This window comes from Stylophora pistillata, chromosome 12 (genome assembly GCF_964205215.1).
Source record: "Stylophora pistillata chromosome 12, jaStyPist1.2, whole genome shotgun sequence".
Taxonomy (NCBI): domain Eukaryota; kingdom Metazoa; phylum Cnidaria; class Anthozoa; order Scleractinia; family Pocilloporidae; genus Stylophora; species Stylophora pistillata.
The window spans coordinates 16,997,501-17,020,149 of NC_142530.1; the positions used below are offsets into that span (position 1 = coordinate 16,997,501).

General features: G+C 40.7%; 1 protein-coding gene across 1 annotated transcript; it reads left to right on the forward strand.

The window, feature by feature from the left end:
• The first annotated feature begins 3,698 nt into the window (after positions 1-3,698).
• LOC111347531 (uncharacterized) lies at positions 3,699-22,623 on the forward strand. The gene is made up of 7 exons (XM_088740057.1): positions 3,699-3,765; positions 3,986-4,096; positions 4,888-5,049; positions 13,773-13,850; positions 14,751-14,818; positions 15,130-21,237; positions 21,595-22,623. Exons 1-6 carry the CDS (start codon positions 3,699-3,701, stop codon positions 21,223-21,225), a joined length of 6,582 nt encoding a protein of 2,193 aa, XP_088596183.1. The 3' UTR covers positions 21,226-21,237; positions 21,595-22,623.
• The last annotated feature ends 26 nt before the right edge of the window (positions 22,624-22,649 follow it).

Genomic DNA, 22,649 nt, shown 5'->3' on the forward strand with positions numbered 1-22,649 from the left:
TTCTCCAAAAAGAGATTTTTCTGCTAAGACCGGAATGTCTGCAGCTAATACTTCTCTGAGAAGTGCACAAATTTTATCCGGTGTAATCTGTCAACACTTTCTTCATTGAACGAGTAACGCTTTGAATCTGTTTTCCTATAGTTTCAAGGAGAAGTCACGTATCCTTCTTGGAAAAGAGTTTTTTTTTTTTTTTTTATTGCCAGCACTCTTCAGGTGAGGAAAGCTAATGCAGGTTGTCGTAACGGTTTTCCACAGAAAATATCACGCAAATAACTGCTACCTTGATGGCATTTCCATCCTGTTCTATGTATAACCCGACGGTGATCAATCCATGCGACCTATTCTCATAAAGTGAAAATGAATGCAATATACAAAAAAAAAAAAAAGAAAACATCAGAGATTATAACATATGAATTTATTCTTATTTCGCACCAAATTTTCATTCTAGGTGAGAGAACACCAATAATGTAAACTTAAGAAATAAAGTTCCCCGTATATAATCTTCCATCTTGGCATCCTCTGCATGAGTTTCAGAAAAAAACAAACTACGTGACTCTAAAGTAACTGTATAGGGATGTAAAACATCCTCGAATTTTCCCGTAACATCTGTACGTTTCACCGCAAACATCTTGGCGCACGTCAATCACACGAAATAAGTTCACTGTTATTATTTTTAGAAGTTTCATGGGGCTGTTGAGATGAAAGCGGAAAAGTAAAATTTGAAGAAGTCCCAACGCTTTTCATAAAAAGATCACGTGAAAGACTTCTATTTTATGTATAGTTTTTTAGCTCTACAACCCCCACAAGAGCTTAAAATAGAACATCTCTTAAAAATACTGATGTAAATCCAAAAAGTTATTACGAGAATTATAGAAAACCCGAAGAAAAGAGAATATTTTGTCAATTGAACACCATTATTCTCCCCAATAAGTTGTGAGGAAATTTAAAAGAAAACAAAAAGGGAAGCATCAATCCTATCTTTGGATTTTGTGGGTGAAGTAGTAGAGCAGCTTGATTCGATGTCACTTCGTTGTCACGATACTCTTTGTCCTCTTGGTACAATAATAAAACTCATGGGTTGAATTCATTCTTTTCAATTCGGTTTTATACGGTGAAGAGCGTCTTGCTCTGAGGAGAATTAGGATGTTGCGGATGTTTTCCGCCGAAAGCAAAATAAGTGAGTCTAAATCCCAGGATGACTTCATCGTAATACAGAAAAATGCAAAATTAACCTACAAAGGAAGCACGCTAACAAAAACCAACAAATGAATATACAAGATAACTTTTGATAAGAAGCAGAGCAATTTTAATTACAAAACTGGGCATTTCATGGGGTTAAATCTTAGATCGTAAATATGAAATCTTTAATGCTTTTACCGAAATAGTAAAGCAAAATATCATTTTTGATATTTTCAGGCATTTAGAACAGAAAAATGGCATCTATTGGGGAATAAACGGATACAGAGGATGACAGTTGACAGGTACATTTTATTTTCATTTTGTAATTTATGACAGCAGTTTGACGCCTGTGACGTTAAGAAAAAAAAAACAAGCCTCAATTTCTTTCGAATATTCCTGGTTTATTGTGAACCACTTTGAGAGTATGCCACGTATGTATCGTTGATAAATTCCTAGGTTTCTTTCAATTGGAGTACAGCTGAAAAGTCCGCGCACGATGCAATTTCCTCAACAGAATGCCACGGTTGCGAATTGCCAGGTTTCTCTCAATTGGAGTACAGCTCCAATTCAATCTCAATTCTCTCAATTCTCTCAATTCTCTCAATTGCCACGAATTGCCAGGTTTCTCTCAATTGGAGTACAGCTGAAAAGTCCGCGCACGATGCAATTTCCTCAACAGTATGCCACGTATGTAACGTTGATAAATTCCTAGGTTTCTCTCAATTGGAGTACAGCTGAAAAGTCCGCGCACGATGCAATTTCCTCAACAGAATGGATAACCTGTTGTATTTCTAGCTAAACCAGCCAACATTTCTGGAAAACGAAATTAAGCGTGACAGCAAACGTTATGACAATAAAAAGAAAATAAGAAAATAAAGACACAAAGAAATTACCACATGAATCAGCGAGACTCGTTGTACTTTTATTTGTTTTGACCGACATAATGAAAGATCAGTGGCTCTGTTGTACCCAGAATTGCTGGAAAACCTGTAAAACATGAGCCAAATGCAAAAAACATTGACCGGCTCCGAAATTACGGAGCATTGAACCTCCTAATATAACCATTCTGCGGGATCAAAGCAGGAAATCACGAGAGAGCAAATTTTGATTTTCCTTTTCGGGTAGCCGATCAGATCACAAGATTCCCTTTATCTGATCTTGCTCACTCGCGGGTCTCATCGCATAAGAACAACATAAAATTATGAGGAGAAAACGTCATTAGAAGCTAACAATAGTGAAAATTTTATATTTTTGGAATTTTTTTATTTTATATTTTTTATATTTTTTGTAAGAAATAGACAACGTTTTTGAGAGATATGTTTTTTTAAAATTTTATATTTTTTTTGTGGGGTTAATTAACAATGACGTTTGCTGCCAATTCTTGATCATGATCATGTGTGAAAATGAAACCTCGACGACTTCATGATTTAATATTTTGGTTTTCCAATGGCTTGTGAACATCATTCGACCTTCCTCGCAAAGCTCACCACCCTAATTATGTTATCCTTTATAGAAGTTAAATTTCAGTCTTCAGCAATTTGAACTACGTAACCACAAAGTAGTTACTTAAAATTCCAACTGGTTTTGGTTGGAATGCTTTTCGTACAGTAACGGACTAAATTAGCTCATGCGTTGACGAGTTTACATCATGGGTCAGAGGGCAAAAATTTAGGCGCAGTAAATTCTAATACTTGTGCAGAATATTGCTCTGAAAGCCGAGACCGCTACAATAGCCTAACACGAGAAATTTCAGAAATTTCTTGTTCAAAATTAAACAGCAACAGAGTTTTTTTCTCGGTAATGCACTGAGAAATATCTTTTTCTCAAAATTTCCAACACTTATGCGATACAAAAAAGTTTTCTCCGCTAGCGCTTCTTTTGACTTCCAGTCTACTTCGGTAAACCAAATGTTTAGTGGAATACCGAACTATTGACTTTGGAGAACGCAACAGGACTGAATTCAAGAGACCTTCGCAGAATTTTGAGAAACCATTGCATATTTTTTGAACCCTGCCGTACATGGTGTGTTTTGTTGACCGTGTGAAAACTTGTAACTGTACAAATTTAAGGGTAAAATAAAGACTCAAGACTGAGTTTCGGTTTGAAGAACTTTCGAGAATTGTATCTCCCAGCCTTGCTCGTGCGGATTAGAAGAGGGTATGGGAACAAGAAAAGAGTCTCAACTACATAGTTTTGTTGTATGTTTCTCAATGCCCAACGCGAGCAGTGAGTTTGTTTATGTCAACACAAGCATATAACGGAGAACCTTGGACGACGTATTCGCTAAGAGTACGAAAATCGAAAACAGTCAAAGCAACAAACAAACAAACAAACATGACAACCATGCGCAACTTGACTCGCGCTGTCATACTATCATAATAGCGTGACGGAGATAACTTTTCGTTATGCCTAAGTTTCAAAGACAGGTAATTTACGGGGTTCTCTCTAGAGAAATTAGATTATTTTCATTTGAGTCGCTTCTTTAACGCGTTATAATCGATTCCATTTTATTTCCAGTTATGGCGGAAAGTAACCTCCCAACCACGGAAGAAGAAGTGGACTTGGACAATGAGCGTCCGGCCACAGGTGAGAGAAAGCAATAGAAAAAAAACTGGTAAATGAATATTTTGAAGCGGTTTTAAGGCCGTTTGGTCGAGTGGTTAAGTAAATCTTTAGTCTGGCTCGGCTTTTTCTTGGACAGTTACTCTTGAAGGTTTATAGGAACTAAACAAATGCGCCGGTATCCTTGGTAACAAGACTCTTTACAATAACCGGGCAAACGTGGAAACGCTGGAATTGCATATAGTTGTGATCTCTAACAAGGGTACGTTATTTTTTATGATCATTTCAGCAGCACAGGAATGCGAAGCCACTTCAACTTACTCGAAAATAGATGCACAAAATGACCCTCTAAGAGGTGAGAGAACCAGAGAAAAGCGTAGAGAATTGAATGCTCAGAAGGACGTTTCACTATCCAGTTACGACTAAATTTCGCCTAAATTTGTACTTTTTCTAAACAGTGTTTGAATAACAACAGAAAGTCTCTTCGAGTTTCAAAATAACGGTGCCTATTAGGAGTCATGGTATCAATGATATCATTCGTGAACTAACGATCACCGCTTAGAACAGGCGACCACCACTTTGACCAAGGGATTCGCCAATGCCAGTTTGAGTAGTCAGCAGGCGGTTTATTTTTAATTATCAAAAATTTCATGATAACTTCTAGAACTCAGTCGAAAGTGCTTGAAACTTTTTGGAATCTTACAATGAATAGTCTCCTACGAGGAATTTTCATGAAACGGCGAGGGTGGGGGGGGGGTGGGGGGGAAGGCTCGAAGGACGATTCGCGTTTTCCGCCGAAGTATTTCCACCGTACTTCACCAACACCACCTAAGAGAACTAATTTCCAGCAAATGGTGTAGAAGTGGTTTCGAAATCTTTTCTAAACTTTTCTAAATAAAAGCCAACCGAATAACTTTACTTAATAGCCAAGATACAACGAAGACTCTCCATAACTACAAATGTTTTACTTAAAGAATGCACAAGTAATTGTTTCCGAACTCTTGTCCCGATGTATTTTTTATTTTGAAGAGCTCTAGGCTTCTTTACAAAATCAAAGTTCGTTTTAAAGCAATTGAGGTTGGCATTCATCAAAATTCGTTGCATTAATTTCAAAATCGTTAACGCTCAAGCGGTATATGTTTTCAGACATAGCGAAAGTATGTCTCGAGGAGGGAAACAGAGAATACAGAAAAGGACAAACTAATGAGGCGATCAACTCCTACACGGAAGGACTACAAGTGAACTGTAAAGATGCACGGCTGAACGCCAAGCTTTATAGCAACAGGGCAGCAGCTCATTTTCATTTGGGTGAGAATTTCGTGCTAAGTCTACTTAATCCTCCACGCAGCGTAAGATGTATGCGTTATTAACCAAACGTGAGGTAAAGATGGCTGGATATTAGCCGAGTTCCTTTTTGCATTTTCATGGACTGTAAAAAGTCGAGGTCCACAAAAATGCGAAAAAAAATAATCTGGCTAAGATTCAGCCATTTTGACTGAACAAGCTTGGTCAACAAAGTAATTTGGATATATCAACAAAGTTGAAATGATAAATTGGCCACCGTAACGATTACAAAAGCTGACGTTTCGAGCGTTAGCCCTTCGTCGGAGCGAAGGGCTAACGCTTGAAACGTCAGCTTTTGTAATCGTTACGGAGGTCAATTTACCATTTCAACTTTGTTGTTAAATCCAAATTATTTCATTACCCCCACCGACGCAGCCCCAAACAGTTTCTTTCGAAACTATCACCTTTGGTCAACAAAGGATATATTAAACTGCAAAAAGATTTCGCTTTATTAAGAATAAAGTACCACTCCCGCTAAAAGCGGTCCTCTCGACTTCCCGTCCGAAAAAAGTTTTCCTTAATATTTTTCCTATGAAAACGGTTTAGGACACACCTTTCAAGAATAGTTTGTTTGTTTTACAATTCTCTTTTTGGGCCTCGCCACGAGCGAAAATTGACTTTTGGCTAGACCACCCGTGTAGACAACGATCGAAAGTGTAAATTTCACAGCTTTTGTCGAGCACGCTGCGGCTGTAATAGTGTAGTTCACGGAATTCTCTCTTACTTCAAGTTGCAAACTATATTCAGTTAGTTCACGGACAAAATATGGAAACTTCACTTGAAATCTTATGCATACCAGCGTGATCAGAAGAGACCCTTCCCTTCGACCTTAATTGAAAGAATTCTCAAAATGCAGGCGTAAATCGGGCTAAAAAAACATAATGGAGGATAGTTTATACACCAATGAGGTCACCGATTGCCTCAAACCTGCGGTTATCTCTCCAGCTTTCTTCCACCATCATCTTGAAAACAGCACTAATCAATTTCTTTACTTAATCACGAACGCTTCAAAGCTCATTTGCATAATTCTGAAAAATGACCAAGATATGTCTTTCACCGTTCAAACTTCGTTTGTTTATCCTCTACGCAAAGTATTTTAGGTCTTCATAACAATTATATTGGGTAGAAAATAAATTACGAGTTGTCCTAAAACGTTGAATAAACATGATCAGTCTAAACGCTTGCATGACTTACAAAGTAGGCAAAAGCGATCGGAAGGCACTTTGTCGATAATTTTCCTTGAATCAGGTCTAGAATCACGTACAGAGTGGAGAAGATCAGAATCGAAGAATCCAACTTGACATTCTAGTCACTGCAGACATACTGTATAGCTTAAAAGGACACACAATCTTATTTACAAAACAACCTTTTGCAAGAATTTTTGCAGTCAAGTTTAGCACACGGAAAGCAATCAACAAGCCCTCCTTTCTGAAAATTTGCTACGATCCCTAGAAATTTTATGTTGTTACAGTCCTCAACGTTCTTGTGCGGCAAACTTAACCTTTTCCTGCGACTATCAAAACCAGCCAGGCAAATATTGCGTTGCGTGATTATGCGAGTTAATTGATATGTCATGTGGTAATAAATAAGTATAAGGTCGAGGTATATGAGTATAAAAATAATTTCGTAAATGGTACTTCAGACTTTCCGAATGTCCAAACGTAAGCGCGACATACTTCTCAGCTTGGAGGTAATTTGTTGCTGATGGGGATATCCGAGCCGAGAATAATGGCGAAGCTTTGGCAATTTCTCGCCCCCCCCCCCCCCCCCACATTTCTCTTTATAAGAATGCTGAATTTCTTTGTCTCAATACTTTTGTATTGAAATGTATGATGCACTTCGCGATGAAATCAGTCGAAGCTAGGGACCGGTCATTACTTGTAATCCGGAGGGGTACAGGGGGGAATCGGAGGATTTTGGTAGTATTACAATAAATTCCACCGAAACCCGCCTTAAGGCTCTCTGATATTTGTATAACCCCTCACCCCACAATGGCCAGTCTATTTCCGCCAGTCTTCCTTTAAATTCTGTTGGCGACAACTTATCCCCACTTCGTTTCCCCTAAAAACCACGTGATCCCCCAAAATCTTCCTCTCCTGGCGATAAATAATGACAGGTCCCTTAACTTCTGTTTCCACTGACTATCCCCACTGCGAATATAACTCATCTCCGTATGTAAAATACCTGAAAATTAGATGATGTAACGATCAAAAGTCATGAATAGAATCAAGCACAGAGTTAGAGATAGCCTTCCTAAATTTCTTGGAAACATGTGCATTCGTTACCATGTCACTCAGTTTCTAAAGTGAGGTGGCCCTCAAATCTCTGCCTTTCAAAGATGTCAAAAAACGCGCACATTTTCCTCACCGTGGTGACTTTAAACTTCCCTAACGTGTCATCAACAAGATGTAACACGTTCTCAAATATTGTGCCCATCATATCATACTGGATGAGCAAGTCCGATTTAGGAAGTAACATCCGCTACATCTTTTTTCCTTGCTTCGTGTTCAAGGTAACCGCTGTCTTCTTCGATGAGACTTTCGTCGTCGTCGTCGTCGTCGTCGTGGTTATCGTCGTCGTTTGCATCCTTCTCTGGATCTTTCGGGACTGTGGCTTTTCTTCGTTTCAAAGCAGAAAGCTTCGAGAAGAAGCTTTGAACCTGGCTGTTTGTTAGCCATTCATTTCTGGTGAATTTTCTTGTACCATCTGCCTCTCTCGCCATTCTCATTCCTGCGCAGCTTGCGCGGAATCGGCTTTTCTTCCTGTTCTTTCACCGGTTTGAAACCTACTTGAAATATACCCTTTCACTTACTCGGTGAATCTTGTTCCACTGAGTTTCGGTTTCTGAAAGACCCAGCCCATCTTTCACACTTCAGTCAGTTCAACTTCTCCCGTCACTTAAGGTGTTGCTATCTTCAATTCAAGAGTTAGGGAGGAAAATTTCATTGTCCAGTCACGTCTGAGGCTGTCGCAAAGGCTCTCTGATGCTTATCTTCTCCTGTGCCCCCCGAGGTGCACATGATTTTGGAGTTTTTCTGAAGAAGTGAACTCAGAGAAGCATCCTTATTTTGGGCAGTGAAATAGCATGTCTAATTTATTATCACTGGAACTTTGACTATGATTGCGATTCTGCTGTTTTGTGGTCCGTGGAGCTGTGACGAAGAAACCATGATTCTCAACTTCCCTAACACAACAAGGCCTTGCTTCTCAAGAATGAGCTCTGACCATGGTATTAATTTGCCTTTGCCGACTTCATAGGCTTTTGTGAGACGAAGATAATCCATTTCATTGGAAAAATTTTGGAAAAAGCTGAAAGAGGGTGGCATTGGGTTTTGCGGTTTTGGCTATTTTTAGAATGGTTTTTCGGTTTTTGTGTCAAAAAACGTCCGTTTTTCGTTTTTGTTGTTCATTGCGGTTTGCGGATTTTCCGTTTTCAGCATTTGGTTTTCGGTTTTCGTCAAAAATTGACGGGTACTCGGATTTGTTATCCGATCTGCTTTTTCAGTTTTTCCTCATGATATTGAGGTTCCGGTTTCTCTTCGATCTGAACAGCAGTTGTACGCCTCTGCTGATCTCGAATAGCCGCGAAACATATGTTGCGCTACTTGTAACCATAGCATCAGATCGATTTGGATTTTGACAGCTGAGATGTGCAAATTTATCGGTTTAGACGATTTTGCATGCGGTTTTCGATTTTGATCGAATTTTTTTTGGCGGTTTTGCGGTTTCTAATAGACCCAAATGCCCCCTTCCTGAAACCATTGATGCGCTTAAGTTTGACTTCCTTTCTATCACTATCAATTTCGCAAACAGCAGCTGACGATCCCTTCACTTGTCTCACTTTTAATGCCTCGTGCATGTCAGCTGCCGTTGAAATGTTATGGCCTTCATTGCAAATAGCTACGAATTGCCTCTTTTATTAGATTGATGATGTGATTGCAAACATCCTTGCGACATTGTGGTTCATAAAAATCATACCTTTAGAATAAGAAAAGGAATTATCTCGGTTAGAATGACTGATCTATCAATACCTGTCATACTAATACAGATGTTACTAGGTAGGCTTGGTGTATGTTCCTGCGTCTTCAACTACACTCTGCTCATCATCAAAAAGTTAATATGAAAATTACACTTTTAACGATTCTAAAGAAGAGGCAACAAAAGGACAACTCCACAATAAATAAAGACATACACAGTTGAATTCATTCAGGATGTCCTTTGAGGAAGTATGCATTGATTCGCTTCTCGTACTGTGCATATAACAATAGCATGTGAACTCTAGAGGTTTATTAAAAATGCGTTTTAATCTGCCTTACAGCAGGAGATCGGCGGTATGCGACGTTTTAAGGGTAAAGAGGATAATTACGTTCCTGCGGTGTATTATCAAAAGGTGTTGATCAAAATTGTTTGAATCGGCTCTGAAATATCAGTCACTATAATGGACAGAAACAGCAAGAAAGTTTTAACTTAAAAGTTCTGAAGTCGATCAACTTGAAGCTGAGAATTCGCATGTTTTTGCGTTGTAATCAAAAAGCATTCTCATCTTACCTCATCACCTTGATTCCACCGCGTGAACCAACGTTAGAGGCAGCTACAATTAGATTGTTGTTGTGGTAACAGTCTGCGCCACCTGATCGGAAATATAACTTGTTTACGGTAGGCTTCATGATCTGTTTGATGTTACCGAGATGGTTTTTATAGAATTGCGTAAACCGTGTACCAGTCTTGGGCACAGCTTTCAAAAAAATGAACATATGACATAATCTCAAGGTCGTTGTCCTCTGCATTCCTCATAATAACTGAACTGACACGCCAGTTTATTACTCGCTTTCCGAACCACTCAGACTGCTTTTCTCTGTATTTCAGATGGTTGAATTTCATGGCCGAGTCCATGACAATGAGGGAGGTATTTTTTCCGAGGGACATGAGCAAATTCTGTTTTGCTCTCTCTTGATTCTTTGTCCTGTTTATACGCGCCTTCCCCTGAAGAATCGCCTCTCTGGCTTCACTATGGTCGTGTTTCAGGTCTTCTTTCTTCCCTATGCTGTCAAACGTTATCAAAGGAGATTCAGTTTCACTTCCGATTGCCTTAATCACGGATTTCAAACTTTCACAACTATCACACCTAGCTTGATGTTCATGGGAACAACTTCCTTGAAACTCGGGATTCTGGGGATCACTTATAAAAAAAATGCATACAATGTTCAGGGCGAGGACTGCCATTTTGACGGTACATCCCATACTTTGTCTTCAGTTATCGCTTGGCATCCTTTGGCATCCAAACCTCTTCGGAGACGATTCTAATTCTGTCTGCTGGTGCGGCTAGGCTCTCACGAATCAATTTTTAGTAAGATAATAACCTTCACACTCTAGGAATTGAAATTATATTACTCACGTGATCCGACTGGAACTATCACTCCGAAAACCTCGAAAACATTTCAAGCCAGTCTGGCGTTGAATACTCGGCCTCCTTTCACTGCCTCACATTTCTTTTGTGCTCTGGATGTTGACAAGTACTTTTAACGCATTTCCAGTGTTTTCCCAATGCATTCCGATGTTTAGAACACACAAACATCCGTTTTACTCTTTTCATTTCGAGGCCAAAATGGCTGGAACGAAGCAAAATTAACTCGCACTCGGGGATGATAGATGGTAGTGTTTCAATTGACTTGAAACTCTTAAATATCCGCAGCCACTAAAATGTTTGCTTTCAATGAAACACGTAGACATTTTTGTGCGATATATTTTTCAAAACATATGAATAACTGAAGAACCTCTCCTCTCCGCAAAGCAAACACGTAGGTAGCAGATTTAGCTAAAGCGAAGAGGCTGGATCGAGGCCTGGTAGAGCCTTTCGGCCCCCTCAAAAATATTGAACAGCGCGGGGAAGGTAGACCAATGTAAGCTCAAATACCATCCTCAATTCCTTTACTTCAATCCATTTATAACTATCGATTCTAATTCGTTACATCGACTACTTGTCAGTTACAATTTACATACCCACGAAACAAGTCATGAAACAAATGGACTAGTTGACATAACACGTCACACAACACAACAGGCCGGGTTTTGGTTGCAGGGAAGACTGAGCTTGTCCCTCATGAACGTTGTGGACTGTAACAACATAAAATCTCTCGTGATGGCAGCAAATGCTCAGAAAGTAGGGACTGTCGATTGCATTCTGTGTGCTGAACCTCGGTAGAAACTGCAAGAATTCTTGTAAATAACACCGTAACGTACGTATATTTTAACTAGTTTGTGTGTCCTTTTAAGCTACGCAATATGTCTGCAATGACCAGGATGCCAAATTGGATTCTTTAATATTGATCTTCTCTACTCTGTAGGAGGCTCTTGACCTGATTCAAGGAAAATTATCGAGGAAGCGCCTTCCGATCGCCTTTATTTATTTCTAAGTCACGCAAGCGTTACGACTGCGTCACTAAGTCATGCAAGCGTTACGACTGCGTCACTAAGTCATGCAAGCGTTACGAGGTTTTTCTCCGGGTACTACGGTTTTCCCCTCTCTCAAAAACCATCATCATTTGAATTTATTTAATTTAGAGTTTATTTAGATTTACACACGACCCCACAAGCTGTTCAGCTTTAAACATTATCGTGTCTAAATAAAGGTGTTATTATTATTATTATTATTATTATTATTATTATTATTATTATTATTGATCATGTTTATCCAACGTTTTTGGACAACGCGCGATTTATTTTCTATCCAACTGTTATGAAAACCTAAAATACTTTACATAGAAGATAAACAAACAAAGTTAGAACGGTCAAAGACATATCTTAGTCATTTTTCAGAATTATGCATTTATACGTGCGTGATTAAGTAAAGGCATCGATTTGCGTCGTTTTCAAGATGATGATTGTTACGGTGACGTCTAATCTTTATCGATCGTATTACAGTTTATTCCATCCATTTTGAAATCACTGGTGGTCCCTGTAATCTGATTGGCTCTAATTGGTGCGATTTATTCACGAATCGCACCATTTTTTGCTCTAAATCGCATCATTTTACGCTTGACTGAGTTTTTGACACATGATGTCAAAGTCTTTCTGGTTTGCATACAAAGTAAGAAGCAAAAGCGTTTCCGGTTCCACTTTTTATTTAAAAACCGGCTCAGTACTGCATCAATAAAATAACCAAGTCCTGTATTTGGGCGATTTCAAAATGGATGTAATAAAGTGATAATTCAACCTCGTGTCGTGCAATTTTGATCTGAAATCATACTTATGATTTCGATTCGAACTCGCGCTGCGCCCTCGTTCGATTTTGAAATCACGCGTATGATTATATATAAAACGTGATTAGTAAACAATTAGTCGAGTAAGTGAACGCACGTGTTTGGATATCCTCTCGAGAGGCTAGAGCCGCAAAATGTTGGTACGTAAATTCACTTTATATGGTTTCGTTTTTCAATATCCTTTTCAGTTCTAAGTACACCGAATCAGTTAGCGTTTTGTGATCTATTTTCAGTTGACCTTTTCCTCTACATGAACGTAAGCGAATAAAGTAAATGAGTGCGACAACGTGTCTTCATTGAGTATATCCCACACGATCACGATGATGGACCAAAGCTAGAGAGATATCCGCAGGTTTGAATCAATCATTGACCTCATTGGTGGATAAACTATCCTCCGATATGTTTTTTTAGCCCGAGTTACGCCTGCATTTTGAGAATTCTTTCTTTTAGATTGGTTGATTTTTGATATGCAAATTAAGGTCGAAGGGAAGGATGTCTTCTAATCACGCTGATATGAATAGAATTTCAAGTTAAGTTTCCATATTTTGGTTGTGAACTGACTGAATGTAGCTTGTAACTTAAAGGAAGAGAGAATTCCGTGAACTACACTATTACAGTCGCAGCGTGCTCGACGAAAGCTGTAAAATTTACACTTTCGGTCGGTGTTTGCACGGGTGGTCTTGCCAAAAGTAAATTTTCGCTTGTAGTGAGGCAAAAAAAAAAAAGAGAACCAGTGGAAAAAAACCAAATTATATTTGAAATATGTCCTATGGCCTTTTCAAAGGAAAAACAACAAGGAAAATTTTTATTATTCTGCATTATTAGGACCGCTCTTAGCGAGAGTGGCACTTAAGAATGACTTGTTTACTTCGAGAGCCAGGAAAGAAAGCCAACTTTGTTTGTAGCACAACAAACCCACGAGACTCGTCTGTTTTTTCTTTGTTTTGATTATCTTCTACCGCTTTTTGTGCTTCCGTCGCCGAAATTGTCCAAAAAATTACGTTCAACCCTTCCAGTGACGCAGAACCAAAGTATGTAGTAAAATGAAATACAAAATCTACGGCCATTTTTCTCAACCGGATTTATCGACGCCCACTGTTCTTACTGTCATATTTTACATCCTATCCTCACATTTTATTTAAAGACGTTGATAACTTGAATATTTCGTGTGGACCAAACACGCAAAAATTCTCTATAAAGAAGCAATTCTTGAGCAAACCGCCTTTTACCGCATTTTTCCTGAAGTTCCTAACTTGTAGGTGGTAGGTAGAACCCTCTTGCACGAAGTGACTCCTACTCTTGACAGTCCTGGTGACAGACCTCGTGATTTGAATTTTTCCCAGAAAACTAGCGCTATTTTTAGTGACCTCTACGTAAATTACAATTGACGTGTAACGGCCACTTACACTTAACTCCTGAATGTCATAGGAAACTACGAGGAATGTCTCGGTGATGCAACAGTTTCTGTTCAGTTGGAACCCAATTTAATGAAAGCTATAAAGAAAGGTGGGTTTTTCAACCATAGGTCATTAAAACTTTTTCAGCGATTTCGTCGAAAGAGAACTGTGTCGATTGTTTCATTTGACTTTAGCCCAGGTGTGAATGATATCCGGCGCAGAAATGTTTGCTATGTTGTGAGTTAGGGTCAACAAGGTCGCAATTGAACCTATATTGATGCCACAAGATAATTTGGTTTTATCAACTGAGTTGATATCGTAAATTGGTCACCATCAAGACGTTTCGAGCGCTAACACTTCGTCAGAATGCTCTGACGAAGGGCTAACGCTGAAAAAGTTGGCTCTACAAGGCCGCCCAGCTAGCCAAATGGGTAGTGCGCTGGACTGTTGTGCGAGAGGTCGAGGGTTCGAGCCCCGGCCGGACCAACACTCAAGGTCTTAAAATAATTGAGAAGAATTTGCTACCTTTCTATAACGTCAAGAAATTGTTAGATGTTCTAGTCTCCTCGGATAGGGACGAATAAATGGAGGTCCCGTCTCCTGCAGGGTTGGGGGTAGGAGACGTTGATTTACCACACAAGAGATTACTGTGTTGTGGATATCCTACCCTGGGGTGGGATGTAGGTGGGTTTACTGGGCCCGCAGTAATTGGCGCAAGCTGTTGCGGTGTCCCTGCCTGTCGGCGAATCTAATAAACTAAACTAAACTGAACTACACTCTCTACGATGGTTAATTTACAGTGCCAACTCAGTTGATAAAACCAAGTAGTTTTGTTCTACCCCCCAAACACGCAGCCCCACAGTTTCTTTAGAAAAGTAACCACTGTATTGGTAACAGCTTTGCCTTAATTCGTATTGTTCATTTTCTTCCACCAGTTCAAATTTCCGAAATATGTGTATGTCGACCGTAATGAAATACCGCTAACAACCCATTATCTCCTTCTTTTCAGGAGCCAACGCTTGTGTCAAGCTTTGTTTGTATAAGGAAGCAAAGAGCTGGTTGCACACAGGATTGGCCGTATCCTTTGCATTGATAAATGTTTCAAACGTAACACGTAAAGCAAAGCAGGCAATATTTACTTACACGGCACTGAGCAGTGAAAAGGACCAGAGTTTAAAGAGCCCTCGTTGGTCTCTCTAGAAGTAAATCACCACGACGTTTAAAAATAAACAAAACAATTGCATTAAGAGAGCTCGCTAAGAGTACTGTTAAGATAGTAACCCCATTTTCTACAGTTCTCCCTAATATTCCATTATTTCTGAAAAGTACTTTTCCTCTAGATGTTCACAAATCTTCTTATCGGCTATTTATCCTTAACTCGCTTTAAGATTGATGAGAATAACAGGCTTCTGCAAAATTTACTCACCAAATCCAATGCTGAACTAAAGGCCGGGGAGAGCACAAGCTATGGCATTCTCGGCTGCGCTTCTCATAGTCTAGGACAGTTCAAAACAGCAATCGGGTACCATCAACGTCATCTAGAAATTGCTAAAGAAGTGGGAGACAAGGCCGGAGAGGGAAAAAGTTATGGCAATCTCGGCTGCGCTTATGGTAGTCTAGGACATTTCAAAACAGCAATCAGGTACTATCAACGTCATCTAGAAATTGCTAAAGAAGTGGGAGACAAGGCCGGAGAGGGAACAAGTTATGGCAATCTCAGCTGCGCTTATGGTAGTCTAGGACAGTTCAAAACAGCAATCGGGTACCATCAACGTCATCTAGAAATTGCTAAAGAAGTGGGAGACAAGGCCGGAGAGGGAACAAGTTATGGAAATCTTGGCTGCGCTTATCGTAGTCTAGGACAGTTCAAAACAGCAATCGGGTACCATCAACGTCATCTAGAAATTGCTAAGGAAGTGGGAGACAAGGCCGGAGAGGGAACAAGTTATGGCAATCTCGGCTGCGCTTATTTTCGTCTAGGACAGTTCAAAACAGCAATCGGGTACCATCAACGTCATCTAGAAATTGCTAAAGAAGTGGGAGACAAGGCCGGAGAGGGAACAAGTTATGGCAATCTCGGCTGCGCTTATTTTCGTCTAGGACAGTTCAAAACAGCACTCGGGTACTATCAAGGTCATCTAGAAATTGCTAAAGAAGTGGGAGACAAGGCCGGAGAGGGAAAAAGTTATGCCAATCTCGGCTGCGCTTATTTTCGTCTAGGACAGTTCAAAACAGCAATCGGGTACCATCAACGTCATCTAGAAATTGCTAAAGAAGTGGGAGACAAGGCCGGAGAGGGAAAAAGTTATGCCAATCTCGGCTGCGCTTATCATAGTCTAGGACAGTTCAAAAGAGCAATCGGGTACCATCAACGTCATCTAGAAATTGCTAAAGAAGTGGGAGACAAGGCCGGAGAGGGAACAAGTTATGGCAATCTCGGCTGCGCTTATGGTAGTCTAGGACAGTTCAAAACAGCAATCGGGTACCATCAACGTCATCTAGAGATTGCTAAAGAAGTGGGAGACAAGGCCGGAGAGGGAACAAGTTATGGCAATCTCGGCTGCGCTTATCGTAGTCTAGGACAGTTCAAAACAGCAATCGGGTACCATCAACGTCATCTAGAAATTGCTAAAGAAGTGGGAGACAAGGCCGGAGAGGGAACAAGTTATGCCAATCTCGGCTCCGCTTATCGTAGTCTAGGACAGTTCAAAACAGCAATCGGGTACCATCAACGTCATCTAGAAATTGCTAAAGAAGTGGAAGACAAGGCCGGAGAGGGAAAAAGTTATGCCAATCTCGGCTGCGCTTATGATAGTCTAGGACAGTTCAAAACAGCAATCGGGTACCATCAACGTCATCTAGAAATTGCTAAAGAAGTGGGAGACAAGGCCGGAGAGGGAACAAGTTATGCCAATCTCGGCTGCGCTTATTTTCGTCTAGGACAGTTCAAAACAGCACTCGGGTACCATCAACGTCATCTAGAAATTGCTAAAGAAGTGGGAGACAAGGCCGGAGAGGGAACAAGTTATACCAATCTCGGCTGCGCTTATCGTAGTCTAGGACAGATCAAAACAGCAATCGGGTACCATCAACGTCATCTAGAAATTGCTAAAGAAGTGGGAGACAAGGCCGGAGAGGGAACAAGTTATGCCAATCTCGGCTGCGCTTATGGTAGTCTAGGACAGTTGAAAACAGCAATCGGGTACCATGAACGTCATCTAGAAATTGCTAAAGAAGTGGGAGACAAGGCCGGAGAGCGAAAAAGTTATGCCAATCTCGGCTGCGCTTATGATAGTCTAGGACAGTTCAAAACAGCAATCGAGTACCATCAACGTCATCTAGAAATTGCTAAAGAAGTGGGAGACAAGGCCGGAGAGGGAACAAGTTATAGCAATCTCGGCTGCGCTTATGGTAGTCTAGGACAGTTCAAAACAGCAATCGGGTACCATCAACGTCATCTAGAAATTGCTAAAGAAGTGGGAGACAAGGCCGGAGAGGGAACAAGTTATGCCAATCTCGGTTGCGCTTATCGTAGTCTAGGACAGTTCAAAACAGCAATCGGGTACCATCAACGTGATCTAGAGATTGCTAAAGAAGTGGGAGACAAGGCCGGAGAGGGAAAAAGTTATGGCAATCTCGGCTGCGCTTATGATAGTCTAGGACAGTTCAAAACAGCAATCGGGTACCATCAACGTCATCTAGAAATTGCTAAAGAAGTGGGAGACAAGGCCGGAGAGGGAACAAGTTATGGCAATCTCGGCTGCGCTTATTTTCGTCTAGGACAGTTCAAAACAGCACTCGGGTACTATCAAGGTCATCTAGAAATTGCTAAAGAAGTGGGAGACAAGGCCGGAGAGGGAAAAAGTTATGCCAATCTCGGCTGCGCTTATCATAGTCTAGGACAGTTCAAAACAGCAATCGGGTACCATCAACGTCATCTAGAAATTGCTAAAGAAGTGGGAGACAAGGCCGGAGAGGGAAAAAGCTATGCCAATCTCGGCTGCGCTTATGATAGTCTAGGACAGTTCAAAACAGCAATCGGGTACCATCAACGTCATCTAGAAATTGCTAAAGAAGTGGGAGACAAGGCCGGAGAGGGAAAAAGTTATGCCAATCTCGGCTGCGCTTATTTTCGTCTAGGACAGTTCAAAACAGCACTCGGGTACCATCAACGTCATCTAGAAATTGCTAAAGAAGTGGGAGACAAGGCCGGAGAGGGAAAAGGTTATGCCAATCTCGGCTGCGCTTATTTTCGTCTAGGACAGTTCAAAACAGCAATCGGGTACCATCAACGTGATCTAGAAATTGCTAAAGAAGTGGGAGACAAGGCCGGAGAGGGAAAAAGTTACGCCAATCTCGGCTGCGCTTATCATAGTCTAGGACAGTTCAAAACAGCAATCGGGTACCATCAACGTGATCTAGAAATTGCTAAAGAAGTGGGAGACAAGGCCGGAGAGGGAACAAGTTATGCCAATCTCGGCTGCGCTTATGGTAGTCTAGGACAGTTCAAAACAGCAATCGGGTACCATCAACGTCATCTAGAAATTGCTAAAGAAGTGGGAGACAAGGCCGGAGAGGGAACAAGTTATGGCAATCTCGGCTGCGCTTATCGTAGTCTAGGACAGTTCAAAACAGCAATCGGGTACCATCAACGTCATCTAGAAATTGCTAAAGAAGTGGGAGACAAGGCCGGAGAGGGAAAAAGTTATGGCAATTTCGGCTGCGCTTATTTTCGTCTAGGACAGTTCAAAACAGCAATCGGGTACCATCAACGTCATCTAGAAATTGCTAAAGAAGTGGGAGACAAGGCCGGAGAGGGAACAAGTTATGCCAATCTCGGCTCCGCTTATCGTAGTCTAGGACAGTTCAAAACAGCAATCGAGTACCATCAACGTCATCTAGAAATTGCTAAAGAAGTGGGAGACAAGGCCGGAGAGGGAAAAAGTTATGCCAATCTCGGCTGCGCTTATCGTAGTCTAGGACAGTTCAAAACAGCAATCGGGTACCATCAACGTCATCTAGAAATTGCTAAAGAAGTGGGAGACAAGGCCGGAGAGGGAACAAGTTATGGCAATCTCGGCTGCGCTTATTTTCGTCTAGGACAGTTCAAAACAGCACTCGGGTACTATCAACGTCATCTAGAAATTGCTAAAGAAGTGGGAGACAAGGCCGGAGAGGGAAAAAGTTATGCCAATCTCGGCTGCGCTTATCATAGTCTAGGACAGTTCAAAAGAGCAATCGGGTACCATCAACGTCATCTAGAAATTGCTAAAGAAGTGGGAGAAAAGGCCGGAGAGGGAACAAGTTATGGCAATCTCGGCTGCGCTTCTGATAGTCTAGGACAGTTCAAAACAGCAATCGGGTACCATCAACGTCATCTAGAAATTGCTAAAGAAGTGGGAGACAAGGCCGGAGAGGGAACAAGTTATGCCAATCTCGGCTGCGCTTATCGTAGTCTAGGACAGTTCAAAAGAGCAATCGGGTACCATCAACGTCATCTAGAAATTGCTAAAGAAGTGGGAGACAAGGCCGGAGAGGGAACAAGTTATGCCAATCTCGGCTGCGCTTATGGTAGTCTAGGACAGTTCAAAACAGCAATCGGGTACCATGAACGTCATCTAGAAATTGCTAAAGAAGTGGGAGACAAGGCCGGAGAGGGAAAAAGTTATGCCAATCTCGGCTGCGCTTATGATAGTCTAGGACAGTTCAAAACAGCAGTCGAGTACCATCAACGTCATCTAGAAATTGCTAAAGAAGTGGGAGACAAGGCCGGAGAGGGAACAAGTTATGGCAATCTCGGCTGCGCTTATCATAGTCTAGGACAGTTCAAAACAGCACTCGGGTACCATCAACGTCATCTAGAAATTGCTAAAGAAGTGGGAGACAAGGCAGGAGAGGGAAAAAGTTATGGCAATCTCGGCTGCGCTTATGGTAGTCTAAGACAGTTCAAAACAGCAACGGAGTACCATCAACGTGCTCTAGAATTTGCTAAAGAAGTTGAAGACAAGGCAGAAGAGGCACGCTCACTCTGTTCTCTTGGAATAAGTTGGGAGAGGGAAGGAAATATAATGAGAGCGCTTGACCTCTTTCATTCGAGTGTAAAGATTTATGATGATATCAGGGATAGTCTTCAATTTAACGACAACTGGAAGATTTGCTATCGCAATCAGCATAAAGATGCATACACATGTTTGTGGCGTATTAACCTAAGTCTAGGTGAAGTTGTTAAAGCTTTCTTTGCCGCAGAAAAGGCACGTGCTCAAGCTCTGAGAGATCTTTTAAACTCAAAATATCAGGTTGGAGACTCTTCAGAATATAGGAGCCTGTGCGTTTCTCTGAGTTGTGTACCATCAAGTACAGTTTTCATAGCTATAAGTGGGCCTTGCGTTTACTTCTGGGTTTTCCTAAGCAATGAAAATGTCCAGCTGAGAAAGGCACATATCAATAATTACAGATATCAGGATGAACTGGAATTTTTCATCGGGAAGATGAACAGAGATGCCCTTAAGGAGATCGGTGTTAGAGATGCTGTAACCTGCGAGAATCCTCCGACTGAGTCGCTGAAAGAGGAGGAAGTGGCGAATGATATGATTCGAATTGATGTGAAGTCTTCACAATCAACTGCGCTGCAGAAGCTTTATAATATCATTATTACTCCCATCGCTGATCTGATCGTAGGCAACGAGCTCACAGTTGTCCCTGAGGGGCCATTTTGCCTTGTACCTTATGCAGCTTTACAGGACCAGAAGTCAACATATCTAAGTGACTCTCTCGGAATTCGCGTGCTTCCGTCCCTGACGACTTTACGATTAATTACTAATTGCCCAGCTGAATTCCACATGGAGAGTGGTGCTTTGCTTGTCGGCGACCCGTGTTTCAAACATGTACTTTATCAGGGAAAACTGTTGACGCAACTTCCGGGAGCAAAGAAAGAAGTTGAAATGATCGGACGAATCCTCCATACTTCCCCCCTGCTAAGAGAAATGGCTTCAAAAGATGAAGTTTTAAAACGACTGTCATCGGTGGCTTTAGTACACATTGCATCACATGGTAAAATGGAAACTGGAGAAATTATATTGGCTCCAAACACTGCAAGAGAGAACCCTCAGCCCCAAGAGACTGACTATCTAATGACGATGAAAGATGTCCTAGAAGCTGGGCTGCGGGCGCGACTAGTTGTTCTAAGTTGTTGTCACACTGCTCGTGGGGAGATCATGGCCGAGGGTGTGGTTGGCGTCGCGCGAGCATTTTTGGGTGCGGGTGCTAGATCGGTTGTGGTAACGTTGTGGGCGATTGAGGACGAGGCAACCCTGGAGTTCATGAGTTTCTTCTACGATGCACTGTTGAAAGGCAAGAGGGCAAGTGAAGCTCTCAATGGAGCCATGAAGTGTATGAGAGAATCTGGAAATTTCAAGGAGGTGAAGCAGTGGGCACCATTCGTACTCATTGGTGACGATGTTCAACTGGATTTTAAGGAGATTTAGATGCTGAACCATGTAATTACTTTTACTATAACTTCGATTCAGTACTAAGCGACTTCTGATAAAAAAGATAGCTTTAGATGTCTGCATAGATGCGTTTTTTTGCCATGCAATTTTTTTTTCTACAGGCTAGCAGTTTTTTTGTTGCACGGACAAATTGAGATGCCATACAAATGACTCGACGTGATTACTACGATAACGTTTTTCTTAGACAACAAGAAAGGATTGAAAAAAACTTTCGTTTAAATGAATCCTGTTGTGCAGTGTCTAGTTTTATTTCGTATCCCCGAATTAAGGAAACAAATTCATGGCAATTAACAAGCTCCCTAAAGTTTTCTCTTTCTAATGTATTATTTTATTATTATTTTTCAGTTAAGGAGGTGAGCCTTGAAGGAAGAAAGCCGATGAAGTTTAAAGCTGCCTACAAACGTTAATGTTTGTAGCAAAACCCACTGGGCTACTGATGGAATGTCTGTGATAGTCTTCTTTTCAAAACAGGGAGAACCAAAAGATGATTAAATCAAAAATTTAACAGGAGCCCCTATGGATTTCTATTGTTTCAAAAATTGTTTTTTCAGTTTTAAGAAATGCTCTTGGATTTTGGACATATCAAAGAGAAAGAACTTTGAAGTGTCTTGATTGTTCATGTCAGGTTCAAACTAGTTTTGTAATGTTATTTTTTTAAGTGATGTCCTGAAATTATCATGACTCGCTAGGTAGCTGTAATCTAATTTGAATGAAGTCGTTACCTATAAACAAGTTTATTGGTGTTGCAGTTTCGTCTAAGTCGAAAAGATTTTTTTTCCAAATTTTTTTCAATCCATTTTTGCCGTATAGCTGAGTGATAGTTATACGCTTGTATAGAGTTTTCAGAGAACTTGAAGAATACTCAGTTGTTCCGCAATTGCTCGATGATCTTAGTTTCAGTCGAGTGGAAATTACGTGAGTAACTTTTCGAGGAATTTTACCAAGTTGTTTGTTATCAAAGTTATTTTCTGCATCTATTAATTCGTTTGGTCAGACTTTGAGTGACTGATTCTAACTGTTATGGCTAAGGTTTAACCTTGTCTTTACCAATATTTAGAAAGATTTGTCTTTTGCATTTGATTGCGATAAATAATTATTGTACCTTGTGTAGTGCATCGGATACATTTTAAGAATGCTCTCAAAAACCAATTGTTCAATTAGAAAACGGAAGGCTTTACTGAATAATTTTTTTGTCCGGAAACTTCATGAAAGTTTCAAAGTTATGTCTTAGACGAAAGGTCGAGGGGAAAGTTCAGAAAGTTTAAGTTGGAGCTGGATGATATTTTATTCAGTTACACCAATTGTATTATTGACCTAATTTTCACTTTCTTTGTAATTTTTTTTGCATTAAATGCTGTTGTTTAAGTTACAGAAGAGTGGATTTTGGAATTTATTGACGG